Source organism: Quercus lobata, chromosome 2 (genome assembly GCF_001633185.2).
Source record: "Quercus lobata isolate SW786 chromosome 2, ValleyOak3.0 Primary Assembly, whole genome shotgun sequence".
Taxonomy (NCBI): Eukaryota; Viridiplantae; Streptophyta; class Magnoliopsida; order Fagales; family Fagaceae; genus Quercus; species Quercus lobata.
Window position 1 is genome coordinate 73,530,473 of NC_044905.1, and position 23,338 is coordinate 73,553,810.

General features: G+C 33.8%; 3 protein-coding genes across 3 annotated transcripts; 1 reads left to right on the plus strand and 2 right to left on the minus strand.

The window, feature by feature from the left end:
* The first annotated feature begins 435 nt into the window (after positions 1–435).
* On the plus strand, positions 436–4,233 carry LOC115976540 (glycerol-3-phosphate dehydrogenase [NAD(+)]). Its single transcript, XM_031097865.1, has 11 exons — positions 436–910; positions 1,321–1,397; positions 1,484–1,556; positions 2,000–2,217; positions 2,298–2,405; positions 2,673–2,736; positions 2,820–2,857; positions 2,934–3,054; positions 3,132–3,186; positions 3,271–3,319; positions 3,768–4,233. Exons 1-11 carry the CDS (start codon positions 583–585, stop codon positions 3,948–3,950), a joined length of 1,314 nt encoding a protein of 437 aa, XP_030953725.1. The 5' UTR covers positions 436–582; the 3' UTR covers positions 3,951–4,233.
* Positions 4,234–5,085: 852 nt separating this feature from the next.
* Positions 5,086–9,492, minus strand: LOC115976541 (alpha/beta hydrolase domain-containing protein 17B). Its single transcript, XM_031097866.1, has 5 exons — positions 8,821–9,492; positions 7,793–7,829; positions 7,439–7,675; positions 7,289–7,336; positions 5,086–5,769 (listed from the first exon to the last, which is right to left on the minus strand). Exons 1-5 carry the CDS (start codon positions 9,120–9,122, stop codon positions 5,287–5,289), a joined length of 1,107 nt encoding a protein of 368 aa, XP_030953726.1. The 5' UTR covers positions 9,123–9,492; the 3' UTR covers positions 5,086–5,286.
* An 8,156-nt stretch (positions 9,493–17,648) lies between these two features.
* LOC115978246 lies at positions 17,649–18,437 on the minus strand. The gene has a single exon (XM_031100269.1). The coding sequence runs from the start codon at positions 18,265–18,267 to the stop codon at positions 17,878–17,880; it is 390 nt and encodes a 129-aa protein (XP_030956129.1). The 5' UTR covers positions 18,268–18,437; the 3' UTR covers positions 17,649–17,877.
* Positions 18,438–23,338: the final 4,901 nt, after the last annotated feature.

Here is a 23,338-nt window from a genome sequence, read left to right on the forward strand (position 1 = left end):
AGAAGAGTACTTAAGTACTGTACTTAAGTCTTACCATTATTGATTGGAGCCCAAAGCTCTAAACATTTAAAGCCAAACTTTGACTTAAAAAAATGACAAAATTTGGTTACAAACTTGGTTGTAACTAATGCCTATAGGCTATAACTCCTATTAAAAAAAATTAATATGACTATATATTTTAAAAATTTAGCCATTTGAGTACATATTTTTATGTTCTTAATATATATGTCAAATTTTATGCCAATTGAATATTATTTATTATTTATTATTTAATTTATAAATTTATTTTCTCTGCTTAATTAGAGAATTATAAAAATTTAAAATTTAAACATTGGATTAAAACATTGCTATCGATATTTGATAGCCTCAAAATTTTGCAAAACACATAAACTATATGTTGAACTACAAAACTGTCTTTTTATGGTTGCTAACTGATCCCCCCTCACTTGCCACATATCCACACAACCATATTTGCATAAACATTAAAAAACATAGAAGAGATCGCCAGAGATTGTTAACAGTGATACACGAGGCATAGTTTGTGACGAAAGTTGTGTTCATGGCAATGGCATCTCCGCCCAAATGAGCCGCCCTCTTCCTCTTATATTCTCTCTTGCGAGAGCAAGTCTTGGTCTTCATCTCCGTTTCTCTCCCTCTCGTTTCCAACACAACCCATCATTCACATTCACATCTCTCTCTCGCTTCATGGCTCCAGCATTTGAAGCCCAAGGTGGAGCACCACCACCACAAGCGGAGCCAGTACAAGAACAAGCCGCCGCCGCCGCCTCACAAAACAATGCCCACTTCTCCAATTATGAATCCAAAGTCACCATTGTTGGTAGTGGCAACTGGGGCAGTGTGGCTTCCAAGCTCATTGCCTCCAACACCCTTAGGCTCTCCTCTTTCCATGGTATTTACTATTTACTTTTATATACTATATATAAGTTATACATGTGGTTGACTCTGACTATTCTTTTGAGAATTCATAGCCGACCCTAAAATTTTGACACCAAGGCCTGGTTGTTGTTGTAATGCATACATATAAGCTAGCAAATATAGATTTGATTCATTGTTATTATTCATGTCTTGCTCATTTCTTATCGTTCCATTTGTTTTCTAATGATGAAGAATGCTTTAAAAGCCACGCCAATTACCAAAATATTTGTTATTTAACATAGTTTCGAATTGAGCTTCTATAGAATTGGACAATTTTATATAAAGAATTTTGATTTCTTTTGCTTTTGCTACCTTTGTCAGCAACCAAAAATATGTCTCAATGAAAACCCAATTTGAGTTTTTTTTTTTTTTAATGAAATTCAGATGAAGTGAGGATGTGGGTCTTTGAGGAAATATTACCAAGTGGTGAGAAGCTCACAGATGTCATCAACTCTACCAATGTAAACACTTTATAACCTGCATCACTTCATTATTATCTGTGTTTTTGCAATATTTCTACACGGTAATCTCTTGGTTTCTTTAACAGGAAAATGTGAAATATCTCCCTGGTATTAAGCTTGGAAAAAATGTTGTTGCAGACCCAGACCTTGAAAATGCTGGTATGAGTTTCTTGTTTTTGCCGAGTGTCCTGTCTATCTTGTAATATTCATATGGTAGATTATACTTTTGGTCCCTGAAATTTGGGTTATGTTCAATTTTGGTCCTTCAAATTTAAAAGGTTTGGATTTGGTTCCTGAAATTTCAAAAAGGAAATAATTTCATCCCTCCATCTATGAGCTCAGTTTGATTTTGGTTTCTAAAATAGGTGCTTGGTTTGACTTGGTCCCTAAAAAATGGGGTGCTTCAGCGTCCCATTAATCCTGTTAACTAAAAAATAGATGGAGAGGCCAAATTGTTCTCTTTTTGAAATTTCAAGGACCAAATATGAGGAACCAAAATTGTACCTACACCAAATTTCAGGGAGGAAAAATATAATTTACCCTATGGTTCTCATGTGATCACCTGGTTTATTGTTCTGATGGGGGTATTATCCATTATGCAGTGAAGGATGCAAACATGTTGGTTTTTGTGACCCCACATCAATTTATGGAGGGAATATGTAGGAAGCTTGTTGGGAAAATAAATGGAGATGTGCAGGCTATTTCCCTCATCAAAGGGATGGAGGTCAAGATGGAAGGCCCATGCATGATCTCTTCTCTCATCTCTGAGCAATTAGGGATTAATTGTTGTGTCCTAATGGGGGCCAACATTGCTAACGAGGTAATTAATAGGATTTTCCATCATTCTTCTTGGCAATTCAAGTGCTGGCTCATTTTCTAATACTAGAGGTTAATGTGCAGATTGCCACGGAGAAGTTTAGTGAAGCGACAGTTGGATACAGAGAGAACAGAGAAATTGCAGAGAAATGGGTTCAACTGTTTAGTACTCCCTATTTCTTAGTCACAGCTGTGAGTGCAATAGACACATTCAGTTGATAAAAATCAATTTTGTAAATTACTTAGCAAGTAATATGAAGTACCATAATTCTAAATCATTCACAAAAACCTTGACTTGAATAAAGGAATTGTCTTAGAGTGATTTATAGGAAGATTTAATACGGCAGAAACACAAAAAGTCAAACTGCCATTTTTTACGTGGGTTATGATTAGATGCACATCAAATCACTGTCTAAGACATGCTTTGTTCGTAATTTTTCATATGACATTATCAAATAGGTCCAAGATGTGGAAGGAGTTGAACTATGTGGGACCCTGAAAAACGTTGTGGCCTTAGCAGCAGGTTAGTAGTACAATTTAGCTCTTTTTCTTCTCCTTTAAACAAATTTAATAAGTAATGAAGGAATTAATTCACTGATGGGACAGGTTTTGTGGATGGCTTGGAGATGGGGAATAATACAAAAGTAAGTGCAAACAATACTCAACTTAGCTAGAAGTTTCTTAGTGTCTAATGCGCTCTACTTGTTTATGTATGCATAGGCTGCAATCATGAGAATTGGCTTGAGAGAGATGAAGGCGTTTTCCAAGTTGTTGTTTTCATCTGTCAAGGATACCACCTTCTTTGAGAGCTGTGGTGTAGCTGATCTGATTACAACATGCTGTAAGGAAGCAGATAATTTCCTTTAATTCCTTTTAGAGAAAAAAATTTCTTTATTGTAACCATTTCATGTATGGCAGTGGGAGGAAGGAACAGAAAAGTTGCAGAGGCTTTTGCAAAGAATGGAGGGAAAAGGTTAATCTTAACTGTCTGGTGTGTAATTGTCATGTCACAAATGTAAAAAAATTCACCTGTCACCAGTCTATCTTTTGTCCGCAGGTCATTTGACAAGCTTGAAGCAGAGATGCTGCAGGGCCAGAAGTTACAGGTTTATATTTGAAACTATAACTATAACAAAGCGCTGAATTTGTCTGGGCAAAGAAAACTAATATCAAATAAAAGAGAGGAGTACCGATTTAAAAACTGGAACTAAATAATTGCAACATTATTTTACACACACCAGCAGCCTTGTTGTTCCTGTACCTTAAAAACTTATAGAAATAAAAAATCCTAATTTCCATATCAATTATCATATTCATAACATTTTAGTTTCTGGAGTTCATAAATGCAGTCATGTTAAATGGTAAATACAAATTTACAAAGTGCAGAATGTATTTTATGACCAACAACAAGTGTATAAATATCAGAAATCAAACAGCTAGCCAAAAATTAGAAGAAGAAAAAAAAATCCTAAAGAACAAATGTATTTATACTTTTATTTGGATTCTGAATACTCTAATTTTCTTCTGCTAATCTAGTTTTCTTCTTTCCTGAAGGGTGTTTCGACTGCTAGAGAGGTTTATGAGGTTTTAGGGCACCGTGGATGGCTAGAGTTGTTTCCACTTTTTGCAACAGTGCATGAGATCTGCATCGGTCGTCTTCCACCATCAGCCATAGTTGAGCATAGTGAGCGCAAACCCAGATTTGAGCTGTTAGATGGCTCTACCCAATACTGTTAACTGTTCCTTGGATACAACAAACAATATATTTCACACAAAAATTATAGCAGACTTTTCTCCAGTTGTGTCACGCAAGAACAGCAGAACTAGGTGAAACTCGGAATAGCAAAAATATATATGACACTATGGCAACAAGAGATTAGGGTTGGGAGGCAGCACTTCAGGGAGCTTCAGGCTTGTTTCCATTAAAAGTAGGATGGAAATTAACACGTTTTGAAAGTTCCTATTACGTACTCTTTTTCTTTTTTCACTTTACACAAACTTTGAAATGTTCTTTAGTACTGCTACAGATGACGAACTTTATTATGTGACATGCAGAATGATAATAATCATCAAACTCAATGAAACACGGTATTCTTTCCAGCTTATAAATGAACTTATACTCTTGAGTAAACTCTCCAGCTTTTAGGAGAATAGCTGAATCTTATTAACCAATTCAGGGTATTCTTTCCTGAGTTCGATTATATCTGACAGTCAAATTGCATCATCTTCCTTAAATCAAGTATGTAACAGATGTTCTATAGAACCGCAAGATGTTTGGCATACCAGGCAGCCGAGTGGTAAGGGTGGGAGTTTCTCCAAGCAGCCTGCAATTGGAAAACTGGGAAAACACCCGAATTTCACAATTAACCGATTTTACCATATATTTTTGTGATTCCAAGAAACTCATAGATGAATTGAGCTTAAAATCATCAGTTATTAGCAGCACAAGTTGCAGGCCTTGAGAGTTGAGTCATTACTTCCCATTTACATTTCATGGCGCTTAAGAATTAAAGCTGTTTCATGCTTAATATGGGCGGGTACACTATGAATCTACTTGAGCTCCCAGACATGCTTGAGATATGAGCCTTAACTAGAAATTTCTTCCAACCACATGGTTTTAATGGACCCCAAACTCATATTGCAATTCTTCATCTTGCAGGGGGAGTCAGAGGGAAACTCATTCTACTTGGATCCCATGCAGTTACAAATCAAGAACCCCAACCCCCTTCCCCCACAGTTACACGATTGGTAGAAAATACATTAGTAGAGGGGATCCTACTTTTAAGTGTTGGGTATAATTGACTGGAGGAAAATCTGGGTCAAATATAGAATGACTGAAAACCCAAAAATTAGAGAATATGGAGTCACAATCTAAAATGAAAGAGAAATCCCATTGTAACACCATACCCTTTCTCATTTCGTACCATAGTTATTATAGAATTGCCATAAACCAAACTACACAGCTGGAAAACCATAAAATAAGATCAAAAAAAGAAGGGAAAAAAAAAAACCCAAATAATTTTCCCACAACACCAAACCCATTGATGAATTTTACAACTGGTTATAAGAAAAATTACCCAGTTCGTATTCTATCCAGCCGGTCAACACTCTTCCGTGCTCTTTCCAACTGGTGGTCAATGCTTTTTCGAGACTTCTCGTGGCAATCCACGCTTCTCCGAGACCTTTCCACATGGTCAAAAGAGATTCTTAATTTTTCTAGCTTATCAACATTACTAGACAGGTTTTTCAGTTTTTCAGGCCTGTCAGTGCTCTGCCTTGGTTTCTCTCTCCGATCAGTGCTCTTTCTAGAAACTTCAAATACATCAGTACTCTTACGAGGTTGCTCAAACTGGTCTGTGCTTCTCCTGGAACTGTATCTTTGGGAAGGAGACTTCTCAACGGTTGATATAAATTTCTTCAGATGCCTGATATACTCAGGATAGAGCTCCAAATCACAGTGGTTTCCCCCTTTAAGCCATAGTGGTTCATACTTCTCTTTACACAGTTCCCAGAGTTGCTTACCATGGGAGCAATCAACAACTTCATCTGAAGTCCCCTACAAAAGGATATAAAAGAGTCAGACTACAAAAAAATTAATTTATACCAGCATGTGGTAGCATTTTCACTTATTTCAGAAAACTCTCTTGGTGGGAAGCAAACAATCTACTTGTGATTATAAATGCTTAATTATAAATGAATGCCCTAAGAGAGGAAAGACCATGGCTCATTAACCTTAGAAGATTTTACAGAAGAAAAAGCTATTAATATTGGATTAGAAATATATATTTTTTGATATGTTTGGCACCAGGCGGAGGGCGAAGGGAAGATTTGAGCTAAGGAATGTGGGTTCACTCCTGCTACCCACTAATAATGTATCCCTTAGAGTGATCTTACAACTATTGCAAATTTTATTATATAGTCCTTACAAACTGATGTGCCAACTTTTAAACAAACAACTAAGCAATTTAGGAATTTATTATGTTATTGATGTAACGCCAAAAACATTCATTGCCATGTCAGTTGTTAGCTCTTGTGGAAAATTGGTAGTAGCTTTAGCATTTTTCTATTTTTGAATGTCTAAATAACTAATGTGATGTCACTAAATTGAATGTGCAATTCCCAGAATTTCCTCACACTTTTTTTCCCCAAGAAAGAGACATGAAACTAAATAGAAGAAAAGCAAACTGGAAGGCACTCTCTTTCTATAATGTCTACACTCAATTCTTTTCCTTCTTTGATTAATTATTCTATGATCCCTCTAAAGGTCAAAATGGACACATCAATATAAAATCCTCTGAAATAATGGAACCTGGAAAATGTGTTAACCATCCAAACACTAATTTAGAAAAGCAACTCAACTCATCCCTAAGTTTACTCACTGGGCTGATGAAGGGTGCTTCAGATGCAGCAGTATTTCTTTTATGAACCATAATTAATATAGTGTCTAAATTGCTTATCCTCCTAAACTGGAAATTAGTGCTTACTAACACAACAGTAATCTTCTTGTTTGGATGTTGGGTTTGAATCCCTCCATGGGCCAAAAGACAAATGCAGTGCTAGTTATATCAGGCTTGATTGAAAAGAATTAGTCTAGAACCTAACTGACATGGGACAACATGAAAGGCAAAATTGGTGATAAATAAGATTGTACAGATGCAATAAGACATTCAGAAGGAAGAAAAAGAAAATAATATATGAAGTTCCTCAATTCAAAGGCAAACATGTTTTCCCGTAATGAACATATACTACAGGGGAAATTTTTTTTTATGAAAATGGCCAGGTGCAGAAGTATTAAGAAGCACAGACGATTAAAGATGAATGACACATGTAACCAGAAACATTAACATAGTGAGCAAATTCCTCATCACATGATCAATTTAAAGATTAAAGATCTTTGAGCTATATAAAAAGGATGTTAACTTCCACTATATCAAATTATATTACAATCTGCAGCATATAAAGAATCAATTGGGTCATATTTATGAAATAGTGCCTCGTAAATCTACGCATTACGGGTGTGATTTTATAGTATGTTTGGTTATAAAAACAGAAAACATTTAGAGTAGCATACTTACATGAATAATAAGAACAGGACAATTAACCAGTGGGATTTTGTCAATATTCTGCACACAAACAACATAAAACAGCATCCCATTAGATCAAAGAAACCATAAATGTATAAATTAAGCCAAATAATTATACAAGGTAAAATGAGCAAATATTACCTTATAAATGTCAAACCAATATGTACGCTTTACAGGATACATAACTCTTAAGCCAGAGAGTATGGGACTGTGCAGAACAACTGCTCTTAACTGAGGCAGTCGAGCTGCAAGGTCCAAAGTGGGGCCACTTCCAACAGATTGCCCATAAAGGATGATATCCTCCTGCTTAGTACCATAGCTCTCTTCAAGACACTTATATGCAGCTTCAATATCTGCATATGTATTCTGCTCACTAGGCTGCCACACAGAAAAGACATCTACTTTAGATGGTGCTTCAGTTGCTACCACTAGTGCCACATAATTTACAGAAATAGATAGTTTTGTAGCAAAAAAAATTCCAAATTTCCAACAAACCTTTCCAGATGATTGCCCATACCCAGAATAATCATACCTGCAAAAAATATCAATGTCTATCAGAAAACTGCCATTTTTATGCTCAGATCATCACTTTGTCCATAACTAAGAATACACTCTTGGTTCAGCAGTTACATCAACAAAAAAGGTACAAAGTTTTCACTCCCCAACAAGGATATCATAATCACATCCAATAAGACACCCACACTTGAAACTTGTGAACCATACCGTACTCAGATACTTAGCATGGGATGCCTATCCGCAGTAAACATAGGCACGAGTAAGTAATCATGTAGTAAACTAATACAGAAAGATCAAGTTATTCCCCACAACAGTCACAAAGCTACACCTATTTATGTATTCTCTTTTCTTTTCTTTTTTCTTTTTTTCCTTTTTTGTTGTAAGTTTTAAAATCATCAAAAAGTGCCGGAACCCACTCCCCAATTCTAGTAGACTTCAATTGATCAAACGGCATTGCAAAAGGTAAAGTTACCACTATCTTAGGTGTATTTTTTTAAGTACACAAAGGGAAAGGCACATGTTTACTTAAGATGAAGGAAAAGGTAGTCAGGCAGATCAAAGAACCTAACCTCCACACAAAAACTAATCTCATCTAAATAAAATTCAATTCTAAATATAAGAAATAGCAACACAAATTATATAATCTTACACTCCAATTGAATCTAGAAGCCTAATTAAATCATACTAGAACTACATGTATAGCAACCAAATCTTCATTTCCAGCTATTTTTCAACAACCCGACCTTAAAACACAGAATTCCCAATCCCCCCACTTCTTACAAACCAAAAACAAACACAGAATCGAAATCAGCCTACATCTAAAACCCAAGGACCACTAAAAAACCCATTTACCAAAACTCAAAAAATTAGTAAGAGGAAAGCACAAAAGAGCTCAAAATTTCAAATACCCAGATGCCAAAACCAAGAAATCAATGAGAAGAAAGCAGCAAGAAGCTCAAATCTTGCACAGGAAAAAAGAGAAGCTAAAATTGAGAGTTGGAGAGTACCCCATGAGATTGACACGAAGGTGGATGCTCAATTCAATGAAGAGCTCGTACATCTGGCCCAGATCGGCGGCGTTTCCATGAGAGTAAAGCAGAGTAGAAGTAGCCATAGGGTGCCTAATGTAGATAGCAACAATCTCAGTGCCTCGCCGAGTAGGCAATTTCAGAACTTCAACGTTTTCACGGTGAGGAAAGGGACTGAGAAGCAAAAGACCAGTCAACTCGTCTTTCACAAGCTTATACGAAGGTGGGTTCGGCGGGAAAAAGGCGAACTTGGCCGCCATCGACGAAGTCACCCCACCCATCTCTCTCTCTTTCTCTCTCTGTGTGTGACTCTGTTTCAGTCTCTCTGTTTTTCTCTGTGACTCTGTTTCTTTCTATCTCTGTTTTTCTTTTCTTTACTAAACTTTTTTTTTTTTTTTTTTTTGGGGGGGGGGGGGGGGTGTGGCTTAGTTTTGTTTATTATTAGTTAAAGAGTGAATGGGTTTTAGATCGACATTCCATTCTTCAATTTTTTTTTTTTCTCTTTTCTGTTCTTTTTTCCAGAAGATTAAACTTTTTGGCATTAGAAAAAGAGTGAGAGAGAGAGAGAAAAGAGAGAATAAAAAAAAGTGAGCTTGCTTGTTTCTATGGTGGTGGCTATTGGGGGAAAAAAGAGATATTGAAATGTTAAATTTGTGAGAGAGAGAGAGAGAGAGAGAGAGAGAGAGAGATCTTAGATTGCTTTTACTATGCTTTCTTTTTTTAACTTTGGGACCATGGGAACTTAATGATGTTGGTGGGGTCACGGGAGATTAGACATAAATTTATATAGGGGTTAAGAAGTTACAACTTACTTTTGTATAAGAACTAAGAAGTAAGCTTTGCCAATAGTGGCTAATGGTCATGGATGTGTACCGTTAAACCCAAATAGCACGTCATACTTTGTGGACTAGATAAGTTGTCATTTTGGACTTGATTTGAATGCATATAGCCGTTGATTTGATCATGTTATTTTTTTTAATCAAAAATTACATATTAATAAATATTAATTTAGATATTTCTACCTCTCTTTATCACAACCGTGTAAAACAAGTTCGGATAAATTACGTTAGATAGTTAACTTTCAATAACATTATAGACATAAAATAAAAAAACGCTCTTTTTCAGAATATCTGAGATAATAAATTACAATTAATACCATCATTTTTACATAAAACTATTTTTTATATTGTTTTTATTGTATATCAATCATGGTCTATTATGGTTAATATTCGTTCAAAAACAGTATAATAATGGCGTTAATTGTAAGTAAAGTACTCTTTTTTAGATTTTAAGATCCAAGATTTTAAGATAACCATGGAGCATGGAGTATGGACCACTTGTGAGGACTTCATGTGTACTAGTATTGACTGTTTTGGACGGCCGTTTGGAGATTCATTAACATGTAATAGACAATTTTTTTTTTCAACTCAAATGACTAGAGCCAGCTGGTATGTATGGAACCGAGGACAACTTTGTGTCCCTAATTCAAGCAATCACCTTAAAGCTTTGAGATTTCCTACACCAATTCTTTCGCGTTTCACCAATATTATAAACATTGTGGATTTTGATGGGGGCAGATCTTAGGTGTCATTTTTACACCAAACAGAACCTTACATCTACTAAACCTGATGAAAATCATGAGGAAAGATGGTATCAGCTGGATTTTGTTAGTGGTAATGGTAGAACTTGACTATATCTTTTCTGTCTCTATTCAACTCCAATTTTATGGTTGCATGTCAAATTACTAGCATATATATTGTATAGAGTATATAGCAGGTGAAGTTGCTATAATTTTATTATATAAATCATTAGCTTCGGATGTTAGGGGTGTCAATGTTTGACACGAACCGCAAACATGATACGAACACAACACGGATTTTTGCGGGTTAGGGTTAGGCCTTAGCGGGTTCGGGTCATAAACAAATCAATCCAAAAACATCATGAAAAGAAATATGTCATAGCAGGTCAACTCGAGTGACCAACAATTGACATGTTAATTTATTCATATAAACCTAAAATGAGTAAATGACCCATTTAACACATTCTATTTAACTCATATAACAAATAAATATTCATTTTATTCTAGATTTATTAAATACCTTTTATATCCAACCTATATTTGAAAATTAAAAAGAAATTAAAAGAAACATAAACAATGTTATATTTTTGAAACTTAGCATTTGACGAGTTTTGTGGATGTTATATTTTTGTTGAATTATTTTATTTTGAATTTCGGTTGAAGTAGATGCATTTATTTTGAGATGCAAAGAACTTATTTCTAGATGAATGTTATATTTTTGTTGAACTATGTTATTTTGAATTTAAGTTGAAGTGTATGCACTTTTTTTGAGATGTAAAGAACTTATTTTTAGATTTAGACTGATAGTACTACATTATAGACTTAATATTTATTAAATACTTTGATGTTATTTTGAACTTTTGTACGATGTGTTTTAAATATTTGATGTTATTATTAACTTTTTTTAAAAAAATATATAAGATAGAAATTCTACTCTAGCTAAATCTAAGTGTATGTGTGTGTGAAACTTCTTCCTGGAGACTTGAATCCCGACCCTTACCCCCCACACTCCACAAATATTTATACTTGTAAAGTGACCACCACACTTATACTTGTATGTTTAATAGGATGTTATGAATTTGTATTAAATATTTTATTATTAAATGGATTGAATTTGTGTCAACATAATTTGTTTAATATTAAGTGGGTTGAAATGGGTTGTGTAATTTCGTATCAATCCAACATGACCCATTTATTAAGCCTATCAAGTGGGTTGTATCGTGTCAACCCACTTCATTAACAAGTCGTGTTAGGATTGAAGAGTCATGACATGATTATTAAATAGGTCGGGTTCGGGTTGAGTTGTTTAGCGAAATATCCATACCTCAATACAACACGAACATGACATATAAAAAAGTTACTTTATCGATTTTAACACATTACTTAAGAATACATCCCATGTCATATCTTCTATTCTTGAGCTACTTTATTTTAATATTCTTTCTTTATTATTTGTGAAGGCTATTGAGAGAGAAGCCTAAGATTTTATTTATTTATTTTTTGATAAAGCCAAAGATATTTTAGTATAGAAGAGAGAAAAAGTTGAATAAAAAAGACCTAAATATTAATACAACATCTAATCATTCGCTTCTATTGTTAGAACATCACTATAGCTCATGTCAAATTTATTTGGCATTTGATACATCTCATGGTGGTGATTTTTGTGTTAGTTGTGCTAAATGCTAAAGTTTAAGCATTTAACACATTTGATGCTAGTGCTATCTTTCATAATTGATTTGTCTAACTTTTTTTGCTTTTTGAAAAAGATGTGTCAACTTGTAAGTGCAACACAAAAAAGTAATTAACAAATTTATATAATGTATGATTAATATGAAATTAATCACAATAATTGTCATATAAATTAGTAAAATTTTATAGTAAAACTAATAATATTTTAAAAACTATCTAACTGTATATCTCAACAAATGAAAATATGAAGTAGTTTTTTTTTTTTTTTTGGGTAGGAAAAGTAGTTATTAACTTATTATGTTTTAAAACAGTGAACCTCCTTTTAAGCTTTTACCCACGCTTAATACCAAAAGACCTTTTAACAAAAGGCCTAAAAGGTCTTGAGCTTTTTGATTCCCCACTCAACAGTTAAATATCGTGCTAATGTAGTTCTTCAGGAAATTGGGAAGCAAAGGTCCAACTTGCCTAGTAGCCCCTGTACCGTACGAAGTAAAGCTATTTTCTATTCAAGAAGGGCATAGTCAAGAAATGTTATGTTTTAATAATATGGGTAAAATCTCGATGTAGTTTCTTAGGTGTTGTAATTTAGGTTCCTTAATTAAATTCAACTACGTAGTTACATTACCCAATTCATCGTATGGTTGAATTTAATTGTACTTTGAGAAGATAATAATGCTTGCACTGCATACATGTTTAATTTAATTGGAAAATTTAAGGTACAATAGTTAAAAAATTATAACTAAGTTTTGTCCTAATAATGAAACACTCTTCACTTCAACCCGCTACTCAAAACCCCTGAATGATGGTAAACCCTAAAACATTCTTAAACAAAGGCTGAGGAACACACGCATAACAACATGATTGGAGCTTCATTGGATGATATTCTAACCAAATACTCCAGACAAGAAAAGGTTGCTCCAGAGAAAATCACACCCACCTTTCTCATACTCTTATCTCTAGGATCCCTAGACAGCACCCTAGAAAAAGTTCACAAGAGATCTAAAAAATTAGATTTGCACATATTATATTGTCATTTTGGTCAAAACTAATCACTTTGATTTTCTGGTTACAAATATTGTGTAGGACCCCAAATATACATACGCAACAAATCATGATAATAGCCACACCTCATGGACCCTAATTTTCAGGACTGTGCTTGGAATCAAGGTCACAAGACAAGCACTAATCTTATGGGTGAAAAATGACTTAATAACAACTAATATAACTTAAAGGGTGGCTTGGAATGTAGTCAGTGACTGAATAAAGGGGTGTTTGTGGTGTCTAAGGGGTCCATAATATTTAATCAAATGAAAGAGAAACAAGTGGTGGGTCTCACTCACCTTAACTCTATCTTCTTGTTATTGTCATTGGATGACTAGACATGTCTCTTACCTGCAGGAGAACTGTTGAAAATGCCTCACATGATTTACATTACATTTTTAGGCGGACTCTATGGTCCTAAATTGAGAAAGCAAATAACAAAACTTATATAATCACAGCAGAAGGAACCCCACGAGAAGGTTTTACTAGTCATCAAGAACATCAGCACCAGATTAACAATTCAGAAGAGAGTATTGTGTGTATATGGCATGGGATTTCCTTGAGGCAAAAAATTTGAAACTTCTTTGCCTTGTCCAATTTAATATGGTACGCAGCACCCAATCATTTTAAGGGTGGCAGTTCATAGTGTGGTGCTGGTCGGCACTAAGCACAACTAATTTGACTTGGTCAATAACCAGAGGGGATTGTCACTTGCATCAAGATCAGTGGGTCATGGGTTCCACAACGGTTCAAAACATTCGCGGTCGAGCACACAAAGACAAACTATGGGTGAGATTACATGAAACATTTGGATCATTTTCAACCACATTTGCCCCACTCATCCTGAACAATAAATCTTTCAGACATAAGTATGAGATTGATTATCATATCAAAGTGGGGAAAAAGGAAAAAATAAAAAGGATAATAAAGAGGAAGAATAACCTGAACCTATTCTGTTTGGTCATGGTTGTCATCTATAAAACTCAACTAATTGCTGAGTAGTAAACAAACAAATCTCCCAAATTGAGAAAGAAGAAATTCTCGGTGGTTTACCTCAATGCTCTAAAATCCTGATACGTGAATGGAATGAGGAACATGGACATTATTAGTGGCAATGCTATTAAGGTCAAACAATGAGAGCCAAGCCAAACACCTGCAATTCTTGCGGATGATATGTCTCAATGTAAAACAAGTACTCATGCTTAATCTAGCATCTATTTACTAAAATAGATCACAAAACTCAAGCTTTACTTTTTACTAGAAAAGCATGGGTAAAATAATTGAAGCAGAGGACCAAAGAAATAATAGGCTGTCACACAATATAAGAAACGGTTTATGTGAAATGGCTGTAGATAAGCAATATGATGGGAATAAAAAAAATAAAAATAAAAACAAAAACTAGGATAATGAACATTATGAAAAACCTCAAGTGATTAGACACTCTTATCAAGAGCAAAATTGGCAATGAATGGCAGTAGTATTTATTGACATAAAGTTTCATTAATTAAATGTGCAAAGAACTACTTTGGCATCAATCTTTTGGCAGATGAAGTGCTAGTATCAAGCCAAAGGACCTTCTAGGAAACAAGATATTTCTAGGCCTTTATACGATACTCATTTGGAAGCATCTGACACAAAGCCATCTTAAGAATTTTGCTCATCATTTGACAGTCAATTGTCGAACAACAGACCACAAAAACTTCATGCTTCATTTAGGCAAATCCTCTCAAATCCTGTTCCACACCTCCCCCCCTCCTCATCTCTTCTCCATTTACAGAATTTTTACAACTGTACTAGAACTGGTCACATCATATTAAGCACTACTATTCTCTCATTTTTACTGCTGCTTTTACCAAAGATGCACTCCATGGATAAGTAGTCTTCTATATCCTAAAACTAGAATTTGCAAAACACTACTCTAATTTTTAGAACTATAAACTAGAATTTGCAAAAGGGTATAGTTTTGATACTCGATAAAGTTCAAAACTGTGAATAAAGTAACCACTTTCAACCAAAAAAGCACCAGCAAGTATTAATTCATCCACAAAGGTGGTTATTCTTTCCAGAAACATTGATATCCAAAAAATACGAAACCTTTACTTTCCCAAGCATAACCCACTAAATAACCATAAACTCACAGCCATATATCAACATCATATAATATATATTAAAAGTTAGGTCCTAGAAATTGTGGTTGAGCTAAGTGACTATCAGCTTAAATATTTTGGCTATCTTCTCTTTGCGCCAAGTGACTTCCCTTTAATAAATACTTTGGTAATTACAGAATGCCCTATAGTTTGTGGTGGTTTTAAATTAAACCAGAAGTTTTTTAGAACCATGAACTTTTTAAACCATTTCAATTCAATTCACATCCACAATAATTCTCTATTAACTAAAAGTAACAAAAAAATTAACGTGTTGTGACTAAAACCTATCTAAATACAAAAAATCATTGCACATAAAATTACAAGACCTCTTATATACTATATGAGAATTGTGAAATTATAATAATCAGTCAATTAATTACTGTCAACAAAACATTCACAATAAAACTAGATATTAGATAAGCTCATGTCCAAAACATATCATATGAAGTCTTAGTAAACTATATGATAAAAGTTGTGCCCTATATGCTGTCTTAAGTAAGCACCTCTCCTTCTTCATTATTATTACTATTTTTTCCCCAGTTTTTTCTCATGTCGTGCGATGCAAGTACATTAAAGTAATTGACATAGTTGCTCTAAGTGAAACTCTATTGCCGAAGTTTCAAAAAGTTTAAAATACAACTTTGATCGAAATTCCACTACCAAGAGGGTCTAAAAACTTAAAAGAAGTTTCTTTATTAATATTATTTAATTATAATAATAGTTTACCACAAATTTTTGTTTTAATAAAATAAGTTAAGTCAAATATTTCATGCTTGATGCTTCCACTATGTGGCTCAATGTAAGTATTACAAGTTGTACAGCATAATTGTAAGTACATCAAAATTATTAACATAATTTACTTTAAGTGAAAAAGTATTACCAAAGTTTTTCTAAAAAATTAAAAATAATAGTACGATTAAAACTCAATTATAAACAATTTAAAGATATTTAAAATGAGTTACATTATTTATTTTAAATTATTTTGTAATCTATTATAGTCTTTGGTTTTTTGATAAAAACTTGTACTTACACGATGTGTATTCTTTTCTTTTTCTTTTTTTCTTTTTTTTTTAAAATTTTTTTTTTTTTAATTTTATAAGTGATGTGTACTCCTTTATGTAACTTAATGTAATTTTTTTTATATTCAATTTTAATTATATTATTGAAATGTTTTCCTTTATTTACATATGGTTCTTGATTAAGCCAAGTGATGCAGGGTCATAAGACTAGTTTTTTTCATACAACTAAGATCTATCATCATACCTTATACAGTAGACTGAAAATCCAAGGCTTCCAAATCTAAACATCTTTCGAACAACCTGCTCAATGAGCTGCCTTGCTGCTACTTTTTAAGCTTACTCTATCATGGCTGTTTTAACTTTTAATCCTTCCTTACATACTTAGGCATCAATAATAGCTCTTCAAAGCATCCTACTATTGAATACTCCACGATTCAACATTTTGTATATATATCTTTCAAAACTTCCAGTTGAAAAAATGATAACAAATGTTACACCTATGCACCCTGTTATAAAGTTGACTGCATAAGATCAAGGTGCGTCCATAGAGTAGGGAGCAATGCTGCAGTTATGCAATCCAACTTATTGGCTATAATATTTATTTTAGTAAATTTTCAAAACTACAAATGATGATTGTTTTGAACAGATCTTTGGATCACCTTTTAATATAAATTACTCGTTTGGAACCTAAACAACCTACAATTTCAACAACTAATAATGGAACAGAGGCCAAAGGAAAAACAAGCACACATCTTACAGTGGCACAAAATAACTAACAGTCCACAACAAAATGCCCAAAGAGAAAAGTGTAACGACTAAGGAGATTACTTCATCATAAGAAACATGGTTTCTCAAGCACAAATACTAAATGGTTAATTCCTGTCATTAACAACAACACATGAGCCAGCAGGAACAATACCACTCTTCCATATTAACTGCATAATATTTAATGACCTGCCTGGATATCTCACTATGCAACACCCACATTCTTAACAGAGGATCCAACTTATGCTTATAAACAAATGTATTATATCCACAACAAAAGTAGAAAAAATCTGAAGCTGGCATTAACATTTTACTGGAAGCACACATGCTAAAATTGCTGTATGCAGGCACAATTCACAGCTCTATACCCCTAAAGCTCTAGCTCTTATAAAAAACAAAATCAACCTTAAATCCTGATCAGCAAAAACAAGAGCTGCATTGCTGAGAAAACATATTCTATATTCTACAATCCAAACTAAACTACATAGATAAGCATGCAGTATTAAACCCAATTAATTAGATGCATCCTATTCCACAACCAACCAATAACATTATACTCCAAAACAGTTAACTGCAAAGTGAACTCCAAAAATTCTTCTTATTACCAAAAGGAAAAAGTAACATTACAAAACAACCCCAATTAGGCTTTAAACAATCTCTTCCACCATCTTTGCTACTTAAGAATAATAAAGGTGTGAACTTTTTTATATCAAAAACTACAAATTTCAGATTAAACAAAATCAGCAAATCTGATAGTCCCCAAAACATCATCAACTCTCACCTATGAAAGCCATCCCTAAGTCTGCCTCCTGAGGCGCCTCCTCAGCTTCTGGTACTTGTGCTTGTTCATCTTCTTCTTCCTCTTCTTCTTCACACTATCTGCCCACACCGTTCTGGAATCATCCAAAGCCGCTTCCTCAGCCTCTGATGGGACCGACCCAGTTGAGCAAATCCGGTTTAGACAAAACCCAAATGGGAAACTTGGGTAAATCTGCGAAAACTGGAAATGGGTCAAGTTCTCTGCTTTTGGTGAACCCAGAAAAGGGCTTAATGACTTGGGTTCGGTGAGATGGGTTTGGTGGAAAATAAGAGGCGCTGTGGGATTTGGGGCTTCTGGGTTATGTAAAGCAGCTATGATTCTTGTGGCTGGTTGTTTTCTGAGGAGCTTTTGGAGCGTTGAAGCCATTGAAATCGAAGGAGTATTGCATAGCAAACGAAGTTTCAGTCTTTTCTGATTAGGGAAATGGCTTCTCCTGAGAAACACTAAAGGAAGTGTTTGTCAACGGGGTTTTGACTATTCTTACTTGTGACTATTGAAATCCCTTTCTAGGGACAAAGGGTGGAGAAAATTGTCACTCCAACAGTCCAACTATCACTTTGTTCTTCAAGGAATCTATATATATAATTGAAGCCGTGAGCAAATCTAATTAAATTTTCAATTGAATTCTCAATTTTGTGTCACATGTCTAATTAAATTTTTAATTGAATTCTCAATTCTCAAGTTATTAGGTTTAAAATCCGAAAAGATTATCCACAGCTTTAATTTACAAGCCCTAGAAATGTCCAAATTCTCTCTCTTTTCACACCTATTGATCTCAAAAGCATAGTTATTAAATCCGTACCAAATCATCGGTTAAATTGTGAAACTCGTGAACCAAAGCATTATTTGAAATGGTTTGGTATAAAATACCAAATATGCAATGACTTACTATCAAATCGTGTAAACTGACAAATTGCACTAATTAATCTTTTTAACCCGCGGATAAAAGAAAAAAAATTGTGTATTTGTGAAAAAAATCAAAAAGACTGAACTAAACTATCGAAGTCACTGAACTTTGAAGTGTATTTGGAGATTTAAATAATTTTTGTTATTCTCTAGGGTTTAATGATTAAGATAAAAATTTATTTTGAATTTCTATGAGATATTTTGAATTTATTTGGTTGGAGGATTCTCCACCACTAGCTCTAGAATCTCTGTTTCATGACTGTTTAACTATTATGGAATGAAATTTTGGTTCCAGTTTCAAAAAAAAAAAGAAAAAAAGAAAAGACTTTTGGACTATATAACTTGTTTCAAGACTTTTGGACTATATTTTCTAACTTTATGTCATATGATTTTATTTTTTTTATTGTTATAACTTATTAATTTACCCAAATGGAGTATTTTTATTTTATTTTAGATGATTTTTATAATTATAAAATATATTATTTAATTAATTAATAAACCTACAATTCAACCAATGAACTAATGAATCAATTCTTCAGTCGGGTCAACCTCTAGTACGGTTTTGATAACTATGCTTTAAAGTGAATTTTTTTTAAAAACCTTCCTCATGCTTATTGACAAAGGTTGTCCATTTTCCCATCAAACATGAACACCAAATATTTCTCCCTCTCTTACATCTTTCAAGTTTCAAAGACCTCTAAAACTCTAAATTGCTACTCCATTTTAAATCATAACATGTTACTATTGCTAATAGAATAAGAAATAGTCATTGAAAACCCAATTCATGACTCAAATATTTTTACAGAAAAAGACGCAGATTAAACTACTTCAATTCAATGCACTTCATCACTTATTTTCTTTTTAAAAAAATATTAATAACATTTAAAAAATCCCATGCATTGCATGGGTTACATGTTTTTTTTTTCAATAAACCTTAAACCTTAAAATCCCATGCATTGCATGGGTTACATGTTAGTATAATAGAATGAGTAAATCTTAATAGTAAGGAACATAATACATTTAAGTAATGGAAATGAATGGAAGGTGAAGACCCTACCATGGAGGAGGAAGGACTCTTCCCAATTTTATTAGGCATTAAGGGATAAACATAAACTTACTTTTTTATTATTATATTATTTTTATAATAATTCGATAGTTGAAGTTTAGGGGATTTAAATATAAAATGTATATGTGGGAAACATTATAAATTTATGACATGTCATTTGAGTTACAATAAACTTACTTTTTTATTATTATATTATTTTTATAATAATTCGATAGTTGAAGTTGAGGGGATTTAAATATAAGATGTATCTGTGGGAAACATTATAAATTTATGAGATGTTATTTGAGTTACAAGGATCTTGACACTTCTTTTAAGTGTTGCACCTTAGTTACATAATTGAACACAATATTGTTACATTGCATTGGCCAATGAACCAAATCATTGAACTTAATTGTCTTTAGAAAAGTTAACACTCAATATAGTCATGTGGTTGATTCAATTGAAAAACCTAAAGTATAATACCTAATGAATCATTTGTAAATTTTGCCCCATTATTTTCTTTCAATTTTCTTTTTTATGAAATGTATTTCCTCTAAATTTCAAAGTAAAGAAAGTAAATATACAAATGAATAATTATAGTTTATCATTATGTGATTTTGGCCTATCACAATTTTATCCATAAAATTTCAATTGTTACATTTTAATCCCCATAAAAGTTTGGATTAAAAAAAAAAGTTATAGTTTTTTTCAAATTAACAAATTTTGTATTAAACTTTCAATTACAACTTTTTCATTTTTTTTATTATTAGAGATACAAATTTTACTCTAATTTAATCTAAGTGTATATATGTGTTAAGCTCACTCCAAGAGACTTGAACCCTAACCCTTAACCCCCTGGCCCCCAATCCCATAAAAACTTGTACTTGTAGAGTGACTATTACGCTAAGGGTGTATGTTGGTACTTTCAATCACAACTTACTCCTTTATGATTTAGCCCTATCACATACTCTCACAAACTATTCAATCTCCTAAGGTTTGGCTTAAAATTAAATTATTAAGGAGTTTTGGGTTGGAATTCTAATGATGTCTGTTGGGTTCTAAGACTTTAGGTTTAAATGTATTAGAACTTCAATTTGTGATGTTGGCAAATAATGATCAAAACGTTTTAGTCTTTGTTTTAAACTTGCTCAAAGTTGTTTATATGTAAAATTGGAATCGAGTAGCTGCAGGATTTACTCTGTAAATCTACCCGGCTCGATTGATTGAAAATTAGGCTTGATCGATTAAAGCTCATGCAGATTGTTTTTCTGCAGAATTTTCCAACTTAGCCCAAGCTCGTTTGACGTGTAGGGCTTTATGTTTTGTCTTAAGTATAAAAGGGAAAACCCTAGCCACGTTTTTGTGTTGCTCCTTATGCTGTGTGTGTGAATCTTTTGTGAGATCAAGAGGTGTTTGCCTTCACACACACTTAGGGTTTCCAAGATTCAAGATTATGTTAAGAACTTGGTGATCGATTCAGTTGCTGCTTTAAGAGCTTAAAGATACACAAGCGGGTGTGCTTGTACTTGCTAGGAATCCAAGAAAGAAGTAGTCTGTGGACTCGGAGCTGTCACGTGGTCGTGGTAGTAAGTTTCCTACTCGAGGTAGCAATAGGATGTTAGTGGTCTAAGTCGCTATTGTGTAAACTTCAATTCTTTCATAGTGGATTCAATTTTACCTTGAGGATAGCTAGGTTAAATCCTCCCCAAATCTTTACCGATTTGGTTTCCTGGGTCATCATATTTTTGTGTTCTTTATTTTCCGCACTTTACATTGATATGATATATGTGTGTTAACCTAGATCTAATTAATTTGACTAAGTAATCACTTGGCTAATTAACTAGATTAATCTGGTTGTGTTTTAAGGGGTCTAAAAACAAACAAGTGGTATCGAGCTGGTTGCTCTCTTGTTGGAGATCCTTTGATCTCTGAGCTGATCCTTGACCCCTGTAGTCATAGAACACGGACACTCTCTTATTATTCCACCTCACTTTGATTTGACTCCTGTTGTCATAGAACACAGACACTCTCTTGTTATTCCACCTCACTTTGATGGGAGTAACTATACTTTTTGGAAAGTAAGGATGAAAGTATTCCTGAAATCTATTGATAAGAGAGTCTGGAACTCCGTTGAATACAGATGGGAGAAGCCCACTACTCCTGTGAGTGAGTGGCAAACTTCTCAGAAAGAAGCAGCTGCTTTTAATAACAAAACTATGAATGCTATTTTTAATGCTGTTTCTATGGAGGAATTTAAGAGAATCTCTAATGTTGAGATTGCTCATACTGCTTGGAATATCCTCCAAGCTGTGCATGAAGGCACAAAGGCAGTTAAAATTAATAAGTTTCAGCAATTAACTTCTAGATTTGAAAGCATTAGGATGTTTGATGATGAATCTTTTGATGAATTCTATGCTAAACTTAATGATATTGTTAATTCTGCATATAATTTAGGTGAAATTTATGATCAACCTAAAATTGTTAGGAAGATTCTTAGATCTTTAACTAAGGATTTTAGACTCAAAGTGACTGCCATCTCTGAGAGTAAGGATGTGGACTCCATCTCTGTTGATGAACTTGTAGGATCTCTTTAGTCCTATGAGTTGGACCTACCTAAGACTAGCAAATCCAAATCAATGGCTCTTAAGTCTGTTGATAATGTTGATGCAAATGGATTTGATGATGAGCTCTCTGTTACAGAGATTGCTTACCTTATCAAGAACTTTAGAAATTTTCTTAGGAACACTAACAGAAGGGCAAGAAGCAAGAACACCGTTGAACCTAGAAATTTTAGGAGGAATGATCCCACTAAGGTTAATCACAATGAAAAACCTAAAGAAAAAGTAGGTCAACCCTCTAATAATTCTATGGGTCAACAATGTTTTGGGTGTCAAGGGTATTGTCATGTGAAATCAGAATGTCCAACATTCTTGAGGTCTAAGGGTAAGACTATGGCTGTAACCCTTAATGATGATGAAGCTTCTGACAATGAATCTGGTAGTGATGAGGATGGAAACTTCATTACTTTTATTGCTACTGCTGTAGTTGATGAAAGTGTTGCTGTTGAGGAGAACCCTTCTGATGGGGAACTCTCTGAAGATGTAGATTTACAAGAAGCCTACAATAAACTTTGCAAAGTTGCTGCAAAGGATGCTATGAGTGTTGATTTAGGCTTAAAGAAAATTGCATCTCTTGAACTTGAAAAGAAAAATTTGCTTGTGAAACTGTTTGATGCTAATGAATTGCTGAATAGTGTGAAGACTGAGAACATACTTTTGCTTGATAAAGTTAAGAATTTAGAACTTGAATTATTTGTTGCTAGAGAACAAACTAATAGGTCTGCAAGCTCCAAACTTGATCACATGCTGAGTGTTTAAAAGTCTCCCTCTGACAAAACTGGCTTAGGTTTTGTAGAAAACATCTCTGTGCTTACACCCCATTCCACAAGCTTTGTTCCTTCTTCTTCTTCTGAACCCCTTTTGAGTG